The following is a 13,488-nucleotide window of genomic DNA, read 5'->3' on the forward strand; positions in this document are numbered from 1 at the left end:
AACTATGTACATTGTATTACTGTTAATGATTAAAGCTGAACTCCAGGCAGGCAGTAAAATAAACAGTTGAAGTAGATAGTATAGTGACTGTTTTATGCACCAATGGATTTGTAATACTGTTCAGATCTTGTAATCCAGACAAACACATCAGACAGTATAACCTGATCTTTGATTTTTACTGCATCAGCAGGAGTATCAGCACAGTTTTAAAGTATACAGTATCTCACAAAAGGAGTACACCCCTTACATTTGTGTAAATATTTTATTATATCTTTCTATGTGACAACACTGAAGAAATTACACTTTGCTACAATGTAAAGTATTGAGTGTACAGCTTGTATAACAGACTAAATTTGCTGGCCCCTCAAAATAACTCAACACACAGCCATTAATGTCTAAGAGATACTGTAACTAAAAGCAATCTTTATTGTGTCAGATAAAGTGGAGAGGGATTAGAACATCTGTCGGGATTTTATTGCTGCCTCGTGTGTTTTGTTATCACCAAAAGTGAAAGAAAATCCCAAATTTTGGATTGTCACCAAACCAGGATTAAAGGTGAATTCATTCAATTGGAACACTAGTTCTGGGTAACCCTCGTGACAAACAAGGATTCCTTCGTTTTGGAGGGATTTCCTCTCACTTTCTGTTTTGCTATGGTACAAGAGGTGAAGGGAAATCTCTCCAATGGGACACAGATGGCAAAAAAAAAAAAAAAAAACTGACAGAGGTTACTAAAGTCTTGCCTTTAGTTCCACTTTTGAGAATATACTTCCAGTGCCCATTCATCGCTACAAAAAAATCTACTTGCTGAATGCTGCCGGTGCCTGCATTCCTGTGCTATGAAAGCAAATAGCCCCGCAGACTTTGAGTCAATGGTTTGCCAGGCTGAATGAAATTAGATTCATGGAGAATCTGACAACCATGCTTTATAAGACAAATAGAAGACAAATTTAGGGACACCTGGCTGCCATGGATGGCCTACTCATGCTCCTCGCAATACCTTGATTTAATACCCGGGATTCCAAGCTCCAGTTAAAAACCCTTATGCATCAACAGAAGAGAATTGATCCCTAACATCCACACTTCTCTTTCTTGGGTCTCCCTTGGGGTGGGGTAGAATGAAGATCCCCACATGATTTTTCTTTCTCTGCGTCTCCCACACTTTTTTTTTATTTTTTCACTACCCATTCCATCCATTCTCCTTTATTTATTTATTTATTTATTTATTTATTGTGAGTTTGCCCCCATTATGTTTTTGACACCTTGTTTCTAGAGATTCCACTTACACTGAATCTCCAACCAAAATGAACTACAACAGACTTTGTCTGGTACTGATCCTACCTCTTGCAGTCTGAAGGCTTTTGTGCATTAAATAAAGCATATGTAAAGACACATTTTTTTTTATTTCAGAAAGAGTAAGGATATTAGGTTATTTTTTACTGCCTGTGCCTCACTGGAAAGGCTTTCATATCCTGGAGAAGCAACAGGAAATTTATGGAACAAAAATTTTCATCTTAAAGAATTGTCGTATGTGTCCCAACTAAAGTATGATGGGTTTTTCATTTCTTTCTGTCTCAGTGACAAAGGTCACCAGGACAAACAGAGGGGTCAATATCCCCAACGGGTACACAGGCAGCAACAGAAACCTGACAGGGAGACTAAGCCTTCCCCACTCTATCCAAAAAGAAAAAATACCTTTACATAAACTGAGATACAAAATAAGGTATGTATATTAGTTGCATTTAACTTTTTTTAAAGATACTTTTTATTCATCCTAAACAAAGACATACCGTATATACTCGAGTATAGGCCGACCCGAATATAAGCCGAGGCCCCCAATTTACCCCCAAAAAAACTGGCAAACTTATTGACTCGTGTATAAGCCGAGGGTAAGACATGCCTGTCCATCCCTGTGTGTGTGTCCGTCCATCCCTGTGTGTCCGTCCATCCCTGTGTGTCCGTCCATCCCTGTGTGTCCGTCCATCCCTGTGTGTGTGTGTCTCCATCCATCCATCCATCCCTGTGTGTGTGTGTGTATCCGTGTGTGTGTGTGTGTGTGTGTGTGTGTGTGTGTGTGTGTGTGTGTGTGTGTGTGTGTGTGTGTGTGTCCAGCCTACCTGTGTCCTGAGCCTTTGTCCCGAGCCTCCGTCCCGTGCCGAGCCTCCTTGCCTCCGTGCCTCGCCGCCGTGCCTCGCCGCCGTGCCTCGCCGCCGTGCCTTGCCTCCGGTCCCGTCCCGTCCCGTCCCGTGCCGTGCCGTCCTGTGCCTTGCCTCCGTCCCGTGCCCTCTTCGTTCGTCGGCGGCCATTGTAAAATTCAAAAGCTGCGCCGCCGCCTTCGCCTGTGATAGGCGGAACACTGAATTTCCCAGCAGCCTGTGTTCCGCCTATCACAGACGTCGTATCATCCTCGTCCGTAGTACGAGGATGATACGAAGTCCGTGATAGGCGGAACACAGGCTGCTGGGAAATTCAGTGTTCCGCCTATCACAGGCGAAGGGGGAGCCGGAGGCGCGGCTTTTGAATCAGAATGGCCGCTGTCTGTCTGCTCGACACGCTGATCGAGCGGGCAGACAGCGATGACTCGAGTATAAGCCGAGGGGGGCACTTTCAGCCTCAAAAAAGAGGCTGAAAATCTCGGCTTATACTCGAGTATATACGGTATGTATACTGTAAGGATTTTAACACAGACATTTGCAACAAATATGCTTTTGTAGTACACTTACAGGGGTATTGTCATGGTTATGCAGTGATTTGTGTCTGTCAGCTTACCTTCTCCATGTGTTTCTTAAGAGGCCAGCCACTTCCACCTGGTGGTTTTTATAATCTCTCCTCTAAGCATGGCTCCACCCCAGGCCCTATCAAGGAACCCTATATTAACCTGCGCACTGCAAGCTAGCAGTGCTGATCAACCATTGTGTATTCACTGTGTGTTTGGCTTCCTGTTTCCTTCTTCCCATGTGCTCTACGTTTGTCTCTGTTACTGACCTTGGCGTGTTTGACGATTCCTGTCTGCTTGTGACCTTGACCTTTTGGTATGTCCCCGACCATCCCTGTCTGCCTGTGACCCTGAAACTTTGGCATGTTCTCTGTTGTACCTGACAGGTATATGAATCAGCATAAGATTCTCCTTTTCAACATACTATATGTATATCTTGCTGACAGTCTATAAGATATATATATATATATATATATATATATATGCATATATACATACAGTCACCTCCATATCAAAGTATATAATAAACTAGTGATTGTAGTAATGTTTATCTGAGAATATATCTAGCAGTCACAGAGCTTATTGCATTTTTTTTTTAGAGCAACCCATAGCTTTGTAAGTTCACATATAGCATGGGAAGGCTTCTTTTAATAGTATAATCCAGTCTTTTATGCAAGGTTATCTTTTATGTTTCTATAGGATGACTTTTAGGTTTTCTACTAGCATATAAAATGCTCAATAGCATCTTGAATGCCATGTCTACCATATAGTCCAGTAAAAAACCTAGCGGGTAGACTGTTGAATTATATATCTAAAAGTTTGTTAAATAAATTCCGTGACGTGATAGGGGACTACTCCACATTTAGATCAGACCCTAATCACGTATAGGGAAATTCTGGGTTCTATTTTACCAAAGATTAATAGTTTTTTCTTTACTCCATAGAATCTACTTGCATTACAATAAGTATGATGCAAGTAAACGTATTCATTACTTGTAAAGCGATGCGTACATTTTCTGCGATATATATTTACTGTATATAGTACATTCACATCAGTCCCCACCTTAAAGGAACTTATAGTCTAAGTCCCTATTTCATATTCATACACATGCTAGGGCCAAATGACCTACAAGCATGTCTTTGGAGTGTGGGAGGAAATTAGATTAGTTTCCCCTTGAACAAGATCACTAGAGATAGTGATTTTGTCTGTTTTCAGAACTTTGTGTTTTTGTTTTTTTTCATTATTTCTCTGTGAAGGTGGAAATATCATTGCATCATTTATATCAGATTTGAATTTACCATATTTATCGGCGAATAACATGCGTCGGCGTATAACACGCACCGCAATTTTAGGAGGGAATTTAAAAGAAAAAAACTTTTAGGAGGGAAGTTTAAGGAAAAAAACGTACATTTAAATGCCCATTAATGCAGCCTTATCCGTGTCATTTGCAGCCTTCCACTGCAGCCTTGTCAGTCACTTGCAGCCTTGCATTTAGCCTTGTCAGTCACTTGCAGCCTTGCATTTAGCCTTGTCAGCCACTTGCAGCCTTGCATTTAGCCTTGTCAGTCATTTGCAGTCTTGCATTTAGCCTTGTGAGTCATTTGCAGTCTTGCATTTAGCCTTGTCAGTCATTTGCAATCTTGTCTGTGGCTTGATCATTTAAAAATGGCACCGCCGAGATACAGAGCGGATGTCCTGTGTATCTCGGCGGTGCTCGGTAGTTCTCGGCGGCCCTCGGCTATTTTCGGCCACACTCGGCCGTTCTCGGCAGCTTTTGGCTTTCCGAAAGCCGCCAAAAACGGCCGAAAATAGCCGAGAACGGCCGAAGATACCCTGAAGCCTCAGAGAGCGGCAAAAAGGGTTAAAAATAGTGGGAGATCGGCGTATAACATGCACCCCCCATTTCCCTCTGATTTTTGGGGGAAAAAAGTGCGTGTTATACGCCGATAAATACGGTAGTTTCTTTTGTTTGAAGTAACTTTGCACAGCAACACTGGTTGGACTCTGTGGGCTTAGCAAAGTAGATGAGGTCCCCCCTTCGCTTCCCTTCCTCCTCGCCCCCCCCCCCCCCTTATCTCCCACGTATCCTGCCCTTCCCACAGTCCCCCCCAGGACCTCCTCAAATAGTACAGCTGAAGCTTACTACCTCCGAACTCATATCCTAATGTGATGTAACTTAACAACTCCAAACACCTATCTCCTGTTCAAATGTGCAAACCAATCGTCTTGTGACATTTCATGCAATAATTTATCTGTCAACAACTGTGTATATGCATCGCTTGTACTGTAAAAATTGAATAAACATTTTTCTTGTGAAAAAAAAAAAACTTTGCATAGCAAATAGACATCAGCTTTCTATGTTGGTTTTGCCAAAGGATACCTCGATTTTGGAGCCAATGCAGCATGTGCGAGTTACGAATATTTATATAAGTGTTTACAGTGGTTGTAGACGCTACAAAAAAAAAAAAACTGCAAGACAAAGGCATAATGAACTAGTATGCAATGCATACTAGCTCATTAGGAAATACCTGAGAACGATGCTGTTGCAGCGGTCCCCGTACACCGATGTGACGGGCGACATGTTTACGAAATGTTACTTCTGGGTTCGCGGGCTCCGGTGCTGTGATCGGCCGGAGCCATGATGACGTCATTGGCAGGAGCTGCCGGTCACGGCAAGCAGCTGAATAAACAGCACATACATGCCATTTCTTCAGTGTGCATGTGCCGATGATGTTGGCAAATGCGTATACAGTGGATATCTCCTAAACTGTGCAAGTTATTATAGGCTTGCCTGCAGGCAAAAGTGGTTGTAAAGGGTTTACAACCACTTTAATAACGGTTTTACTGAATAGATAACTACCTGGAGTTCAGCATTAAAACTAGGTGCAGTAGGACATAAAATGTTCATTACCTGAATATCATCTGGAAAGTCTTTCTTCAGCTCCTTAAGAGCTAAATAAGCAGCCTCCTTTTCTGACAGTTTTTTTGTTTTCTTCCTACTAGATTGAGGAAATATTTTTTTGTTGGCTTCTACACTACAAGCAAACCTGAAAAGCAGACAATTGTGTAAATAATTAATAAAAAAACAAAAGAATTTACCCATATGACTCAATTATAGTAACCTTAAAGTGATTGTAAACGATCACCCTGTAAAACAACCCATTCATTTTAAAAATGAAAGGCAAACATTTGTGTATAGATATAAAAAACAAACATTATAAATACCTTTATTTCCCTTTTTATAAGCGATCACATTCCCTCTGTTCTCAGCTGCATAAAAGCTGGGGGGAGGAGAAGCAACAGCACACTGATCTTCCCAGGGAAAGGCTATGCAGGCAGGAGGCGTTTCAGGACAAGTTTGATCATTGGAGGAGAGCAGACTGAGTTTACAACACAGCTAGGGAACTGACCACACTGTGCTTTCCTTGCTTAGTGTGGTCAGTTTTTAACAGGAAAGCAGAGGGACTGGCAGGAAAACCAGGGATTTCACACAAAGGAAGCAATACAAAAAGAACAGGAGACTTTTTCATCCAAGTATGTGGTACAGCAGGCACATATAAGGAATTTGAAATGCTGGCGTAACTTTAATTCTTTCTTCTGTACAGCACATAGCTTCATGTTACTTGGGAGCACGTAATAGGATTTTTTCTACAGCTTACCTGTAAAATCCTTTTCTTGGAGTACATTACAGGACACAAAGCCAGTTATTATAATAACGACTTGAGTTATATGCCACCTATAGGTGAATGGGCACTGGTAGATCAATCAGAACAATCCAACAGGAAGTCCTCCCCTATATAACCCCTCCTACACAGGAAGCACATCAGTTTTGTAGCAAGCAATAAATTCCCAAAAAGAGGAGAGGGGCCTCTGTGTCCTGTGATGTTCTCCAAAAAAAGGATTTGATATGTAAGCTGTAGAAAAAAAAAATCCTATTTTCTTTATCGTACATCACAGGACACAGACCCGGTTATAATAATAATTACTTAGGACATCCCAAAGCAATATCCTTGAGGGGAGGGAGACAAAATCATAGAAACTTCCACCAGAGAAGGACCTACTCTAGAAACTGCTATTTGTAATACGCTGAGGACAAAGAAAGTATCTTCTATGTTATTGACATCCATCTGGTAAAAATCCTGTAGATGTATAAAACAAAGATCAAACAGTGATCTTGCACACCTGGGCCACTGACACCTGATGATGGATGGCCATGGAATACTCCCCCACACCTGGCAGAGAATCTCTCCCCAGAAAAAAAAAAACTGGGATTTTGCCCTTTAAACCATAGGCATCATTGATAAACTGCCAGATCCACTGCTAAATATTCAACCTGGATGCCGCCTGCACTTCCTGGACTCTTCTGGCAGCACAAACCAGGATTCCTGACCTGTGTCGACAACTCAAGTAGATCCTGAGCACCTGAACAACCTCTAGAGTATGTAGCGATCTTTCTCCTGCCCACTGTGGATTAGAAAAAAAATGAAAAGGCAAGAGACTGTCCTGATTAAAGTGAAAACTAGAAACCACTTTAGGCAACATCACCTTATGATGCAAGACCATGAATGGCTCCTTGCATGAAAGAGACGCCAACTCTGACACCCCACTTAGAGACGCGATAGCAACCAAAGAAGCCATGTTCTGAGATAAAAGGACCAACCCAATCTCCCCCCCCCCCCCCGATTGGTTCAAAAAAGTGGCCTTGGTCAAAATCAAATTCAAGTCCCAAGGACACAAGAATGGCCCAACAGGCAGGACTGTCCAAGTTACATGCTGTATGAAGTATGAATCAAGGAGTGAGAAACAACAGCCTCTGGAAAAAAAATGGATAGGGCGAACTCTGACCCTTAACACTGGACTGGGAAAGTCCAAGGTGCAACCCCCGCAAGACTCGCTATGTCAGTGCACCAAGCCCTCCTGGGCTAATTCGGCCAATACTAATATCAGTGTTACCACCTCACGGATTCTTCACAAAAAATGTGTCAGAAGCCAAAATAGAGGAAAAATGTCAAATAAGGGAGAATCGGTCCCTAAGGTGTTACCAGTACATCTACCCCTATTGTCAGTGGGACTCTTGTCCCACACACACCCGTCTCAACCTGTTGCAGGACTTGGAATCTAGTAGATTCCCCTGCAGAGTTCCCCCTGCCACCACCCTATCCCTGGAATATGTATTGGTGATAGAGAGAGCACTTGTACTGTCCCCGACAGAATGTGGTTCACCTCCCTGAGTCACATGACCTCTGGTGCCGCCCTGGTGGTTGATATATATGCCTGCAGAGGCATTTCTGGATTGAACCTACAACTGGTTTGTCCCATAATCCAGAGCAAGGCATACTGGTTAAAAATTCCAAGACATTGATGGACAGTATTCTCTCCAGCGGAAACCAAGCTCACTGAACTGTAGCCAGCCTCAAATCAACTTGGAGAGACTGGCATCAGTGGTTATTTTCCAAATTCCTGAAAAGGAAGAATATCAACCACCAATTTTTGCTCTGCAACACGCTGGAAAAAGAGCCATCCAGCAATCCAAAGCCTGGATCTTCAAGTTCCAGACAAAAAGAATGATCCTCTACCAAGACCAACTGTATGTAGGGAACGTTCTTTGAAGGACCCTGGAATTGACTGCTTCCTGAGCAAAGATTATTGAGGTAATGAATATTGAGGTGTTTCCAGCAAGCCCAGCACTGGAGCTAGATGCTTTGTGAACCCTCTGGAGCCATGGCCAACCCAAAGGGAAGATTCACAAAAAAATGGCTTTCCACTGCAATTACAGAAATGTTTGATGAGCCTGGAAACAAATATTATGGACTAGAGGTCGACCGATATATCGGCCCATTTTTGGCGTTTCTTAATCAGCATCGGCCGATTGTGCTGATGAAAAAGGCCGATTATAACTTCAGCGCAACTTGCAAATGACTTCTGTAATAGAAGTCAATGCAAGTTCCCTAGTTCTTACTTGTTTCTCCTCTCTGGGCAGCCTGCCAAGAAAAGAGCAAAGAGATACAATGTTTCTACTCATCAATGGGCTGAACTCTGTTTGTAGGAGTTCTCAGTTTAACCATTTAAAGACTAAATCTGGCACTTGTTGCTTACAAGTAAAAATCCTGTATTTTCTGCTAGAAAATCACTTAGAACCCCCAAAAATTATATGTATATTTTTAGCAGAGACTCTAGGGAATAAAATAGCTGTTGTTGCAATATTTTATGTCACACTGTATTTGCGCAGCGGTCTTCCAAACGCAATGTTTTTGGAAAAAATACACTAATGATTAAAAAAAAAAAAAAAAAAAAAAAACTAAAACAGTAAAGTTAGCCCATTTTTTTTCTTCCAAAAATTTTGATTACCTGTTCTTGTGTATTTAATATTTAAGATATAGTTTTTTTTAATCTAAATTATACATACAAGTGAACTGATTGGAGGTTTGTTTTGTTTAATAAATGTTTAAATGCAAGACATTTTCTGTATCACTTATTACTGAAGGCTGCTTTCACACTGGAGCAGGCAGGCATTGACGGTAAAACGCTGCTAGTTTTAGCAGCGCTTTATCGTCATTTTAGCTGCGCTATTTGGCTGCTAGTGGGGTGCTTATAACCCAGCTAGCGGTCGAGGAAGAGGTTAAATGTGCCTTTGAAGTGCCGCTGCCGAATAGCATTGCAAGCGCTTCGGGACCGGTGACCATTCATTTCAATGGGCAGGAGTGGTGGAGGAGCGGTATACACCACTCCAAAGATGCTGCTTGCCGGACTTTTTTTTTTTAAAGTCCTGCCAGCGCATCGCCTCAACTCAGTGTAACAGCACTCGGGCTTTCACACTGAGACTGCAGGGGAGCCGTTTTGCAGGCACTTTACAGGTGCTATTTTTAGCCCAAAAGCGCCTGAAAAAAGCCCCAGTGTGAAAGGGGTCTAACTGTTAGATTTTATGAGATGAAGGGGAAAAAAATAAAAATAAATCAGCCTAACATATCAGCCCAAAAAAAAAAATTGTTCATCATATATCGGCCATCAGCCACCGCGGTTTCTAAATATCGCATTGGCCAGAGAAACACCCATATCGGTCGACCTCTATTATGGGCCCCGAAATCTACCTCTTGTAGAGGAGGTCATCACTGAACAGTCTAGCCTATCTGAAACAGAAGGATGTTCAATGGCTTGAGATCTTAAGATAGACCTCATGTCCGTATTTGGTTTTGGAACTGCTACCATTTAATTGTCTCACAATAATGAGCACATAACTTCTGCTCCAAGAGCCAATGCAAAAGACTGAGGACTCTGTTGCAGACCCAGACAGTCCCAAGAGGTGCACTTAACCTACCAGGTTTCTGCCGGCTAAAGATGGAACAAACCACCTCAGAGACTGCCCTAAGATCTTCTGGTCTGACATAATCCCAAAACACAGCAGCCTCAGATGCCTCCCTCACCCAGGTGGGGAAAAGCTTACAGCATCTGGTATTCCCAGGCAGTCTTCCATCCATATACTAACCAGGCTTGATCCTGCTTAGGCTTTGATCAACCGAGATCAGGCATGATCAAAGTTAAGGCGGCCGCAGTAAAAATGAATGTGACAGGTAACACTGCAATGCCAAACACCACAGTGACTCAGATGCAACCGACACCACTGTCCATCGGAAGTGTGGACACTGCCAGATCCCTGAACCTGAGAGCACTGCACCTGCCTCCCCCGGCTGCCTCTTTTCTGGAACCATTTAACTTGTATAACAGGTAAATAACACAGCAACTATATTAGCCAGTCCTCCAAGCTCCAAGGATGCAGGCCTAAAACAATGCTGGTTTACCTCTATGCAACCCCTTAGGTATGCAAGTATGCAGGTACCCAGGTATGCCATTATGCAAGTACCTAGCTATGCAAACATGCAGGTATACAAGCATTTTTGACATTTATGTATGCAGTTCAAGGCCAATAAGCATGTACCCCTAGGCAGATAAGCACATACGTATGCACCCCCAGGCAAACAAGCACATATGTATGTAGTCCCAGGCAAATAAGCACATATGTATTGCAGTACCAGGCAAATAAGCACATATGCATGTAGTCCCAGGCAAATAAGCACATATGTATGCAATCCTAGGAAAATAAGCAGATATCTATGTAGTTCCAGGAAAACAAGTACCTATGTATACAGCTTAATGTAAATAAGCACATATGTATGCAGTTTAGTGTGAATAAACATATACGTATGCAGTACAAATGAAGACGTGCCAGCATGCGTTTATGCATCTATGGAAGCATGCGTTTAAGGAAGCATGTGCTTATGCAACTATGCATTTAGGCAAAAGCTGAAAGCGTGCATCTCTGTAAATATGCATTTATACAATATGTGCCCATTGAAACATGCATTTACACAAGCATGCGTTTATGAAATGTGTTTACACAACACGTATTTATGCAGACGTGGATAAACATGCATCTTATGTAGACATGTATCTTTATGCAACCATGTATATTTATGCAAACATGTATAAACATGCATCTTTGTGCAACCATGTATCCTTATGCAAACATGTGTATATATGTATCTTTATGTGAATATATATAAACATGTATCTTTAGCAACCATGCATTTCAGCAATCGTGCATTTCAGCAACCGTGCATTTTAGCTAGTTTGCAAGCATGCACCTGCTTAACTGCAGCTGGCCCCATACTAGTCCTGCAGGATTTAGCCAAGCACATATGCATCCAATGCAGCATCTATGCTGTTTCGGAGCAGTGAAAAAAGAAGCTTCTGCAAGACCACACTATACTGGAGACAAAACTCCTTAAAGTGCTCTCATGCCCATGTTTTTCCAAACATGTATATTTAAACATGCCTTTAACCGGTTCCCGACCAGGGCACGCCGATGTGCGCCAGCAGAATGGCACGGGCAGGCATATTGGCATACAGGTACGTCCAATCTTCAATGCCGCCCTGCCATCGCTCGCGTGTCGGCGCGCTTGCGTGCCGGTCGGGACCCCCGTGAGTCCGGTCGCGGGTCCCGCGGACTCGATCGCTGCGGGCATACCCGCGATCATCCCACGGGACGGCTGAATGGAGAAATGCCGTTGTAAACAGCATTTCTCCATTCTGCCTAGCAACTAGTGACGCTGATCTCTGCTCCATGTGATTGGAGCAGAGATCAGTGTTCACTAAATGAAAGCCCAGCCCCCCCACAGTTAGTAACACACCCCTAGGGACACTTAACCCCTACACTGCCACCCACTGGTTAACCCCTTCACTGCCAGTGTCATTTACACAGGAATCACTGCTATATAATAACGGTCCCAAAAATGTGTCAAAAATGTCCGATGTGTCCGCCGCAATGTCGCAGTCACAATAAAAATCGCTGATCGCTGCCATTACTAGTAAAAAAAAAAAATAATAAAAAATTATTAATAAAAATGCCATAAAACTATCCCTATTTTGTAAAAGCTATAACTTTTGCGCAAACCAATCAATAATCGCTTATTGCAATTTTTTTTACCAAAAATATGTAGAAGAATACGTATCGGCCTAAACTGAGGGAAAAAAATGTTTTTTTTATATATTTTTGGGGGATATTTATTATAACAAAAAGTAAAAAATAATGCTTTTTTTCAAAATTGACGCTCTATTTTTGTTTATAGCACAAAAAATAAAAACCGCAGGGGTGATCAAATACCACCAAAAGAAAGCTCTATTTGTGGGGAAGAAAAGGAAGTCAATTTTGTTTGGGAGCCACGTCGCATGACCGCGCAATTGTCAGTTAAAGCAACACAGTGCCAAATCGCAAAAAGTGGTCTGGTCTTTGACCAGCAAAATGGTCCGGTCTGTAAGTGGTTAAGCAACTAGTTTGCAAGCATGTATATTACACTGTACCTGCCTTCTGAGCAGGAAAATTAGGATTTTTTTGTACTCACCGTAAAATCCTTTTCTCTGTAGTTCACTGACTGACACAGCTCCTTTCTTAGACCATTGGGTTGTTACACCACCTTCAGGAGAGGACTAGGCAGAACATGTGATAATAAAACTAGAACTTTCTAGTTTCGCCCAAGGGGTGGTCCCTTAGGTAGCAACCCCTCAGCCTGCTACTGCAGCTTCAGTATGTCAACAAGCAGTATAACGTAGACAAAAATAGGAGGGGAGGGTGCTGTGTCAGTCGGTGAACTACAGAGAAAAGCATTTTACGGTAAGCACAAAAAATCCTATTTTCTCTTGCATTCAACGACTGACACAGCTCCTTTCTTAGACCATTGGGACATCCCCAAGCAGTGACAAAATGAGGGGTGGGGAACCAGCATAAAACTTCACCCACAAAGGAATGTGGGAACTAGTATAACAATTTTACCCACAAAAAACAACAGTGTGTGGGAATAGCCAAAAACTTTATTTTTTTACCTACAAAAAAACAGGGTGCTCCTCAACTGGGAGTCACTACCTCCAAACCGCATCAGAACTGCGGTAACAAATGCAACAGTGCATTTACTTAAAGGTACTGTGCTTTTACCAAAAAAAACAGGAAAAAATTTAAGTGCAATTGCAATTATACGGCCGCCTGCAAAACTTTGCGGCCAAAACAGGCATCAGCCAATGCACTGACATCTACCTTGTACAATTTTGTAAAGGTGTGAACAGACGACCAAGTCACCGCTTTACACACTTGAGCGACAGACGCTTGATGTCGGAAGGCCCAAGACGCTCCGATTGACCTTGTGGAGTGGGCAGTGACCGGAAAGGGGGGCACCTGCCCCTTCAAGGCGTAGGCCTGTACTACAATCTGTCTGATCCACCTGGAA

General features: G+C 42.5%; 1 protein-coding gene across 1 annotated transcript in view; it reads right to left on the bottom strand.

Annotated features, from left to right (window-relative positions):
- The window catches only part of LOC143987598 (interferon-induced, double-stranded RNA-activated protein kinase-like), a 329,449-nt gene that overhangs the window by 212,908 nt on the left and 103,053 nt on the right, over nucleotides 1-13,488 (bottom strand). Inside the window, exon 5 of the mRNA XM_077486452.1 lies at nucleotides 5,628-5,763. Within this exon, the coding sequence (XP_077342578.1) occupies nucleotides 5,628-5,763 (136 nt within the window). The remainder of the gene's footprint in view (nucleotides 1-5,627; nucleotides 5,764-13,488) is intronic.

The sequence above is a fragment of the Lithobates pipiens genome, unplaced genomic scaffold (assembly GCF_037356315.1).
Source record: "Lithobates pipiens isolate NorthernLeopardFrog02 unplaced genomic scaffold, aLitPip1_a1.2 Scaffold_18, whole genome shotgun sequence".
Taxonomy (NCBI): Eukaryota; Metazoa; Chordata; class Amphibia; order Anura; family Ranidae; genus Lithobates; species Lithobates pipiens.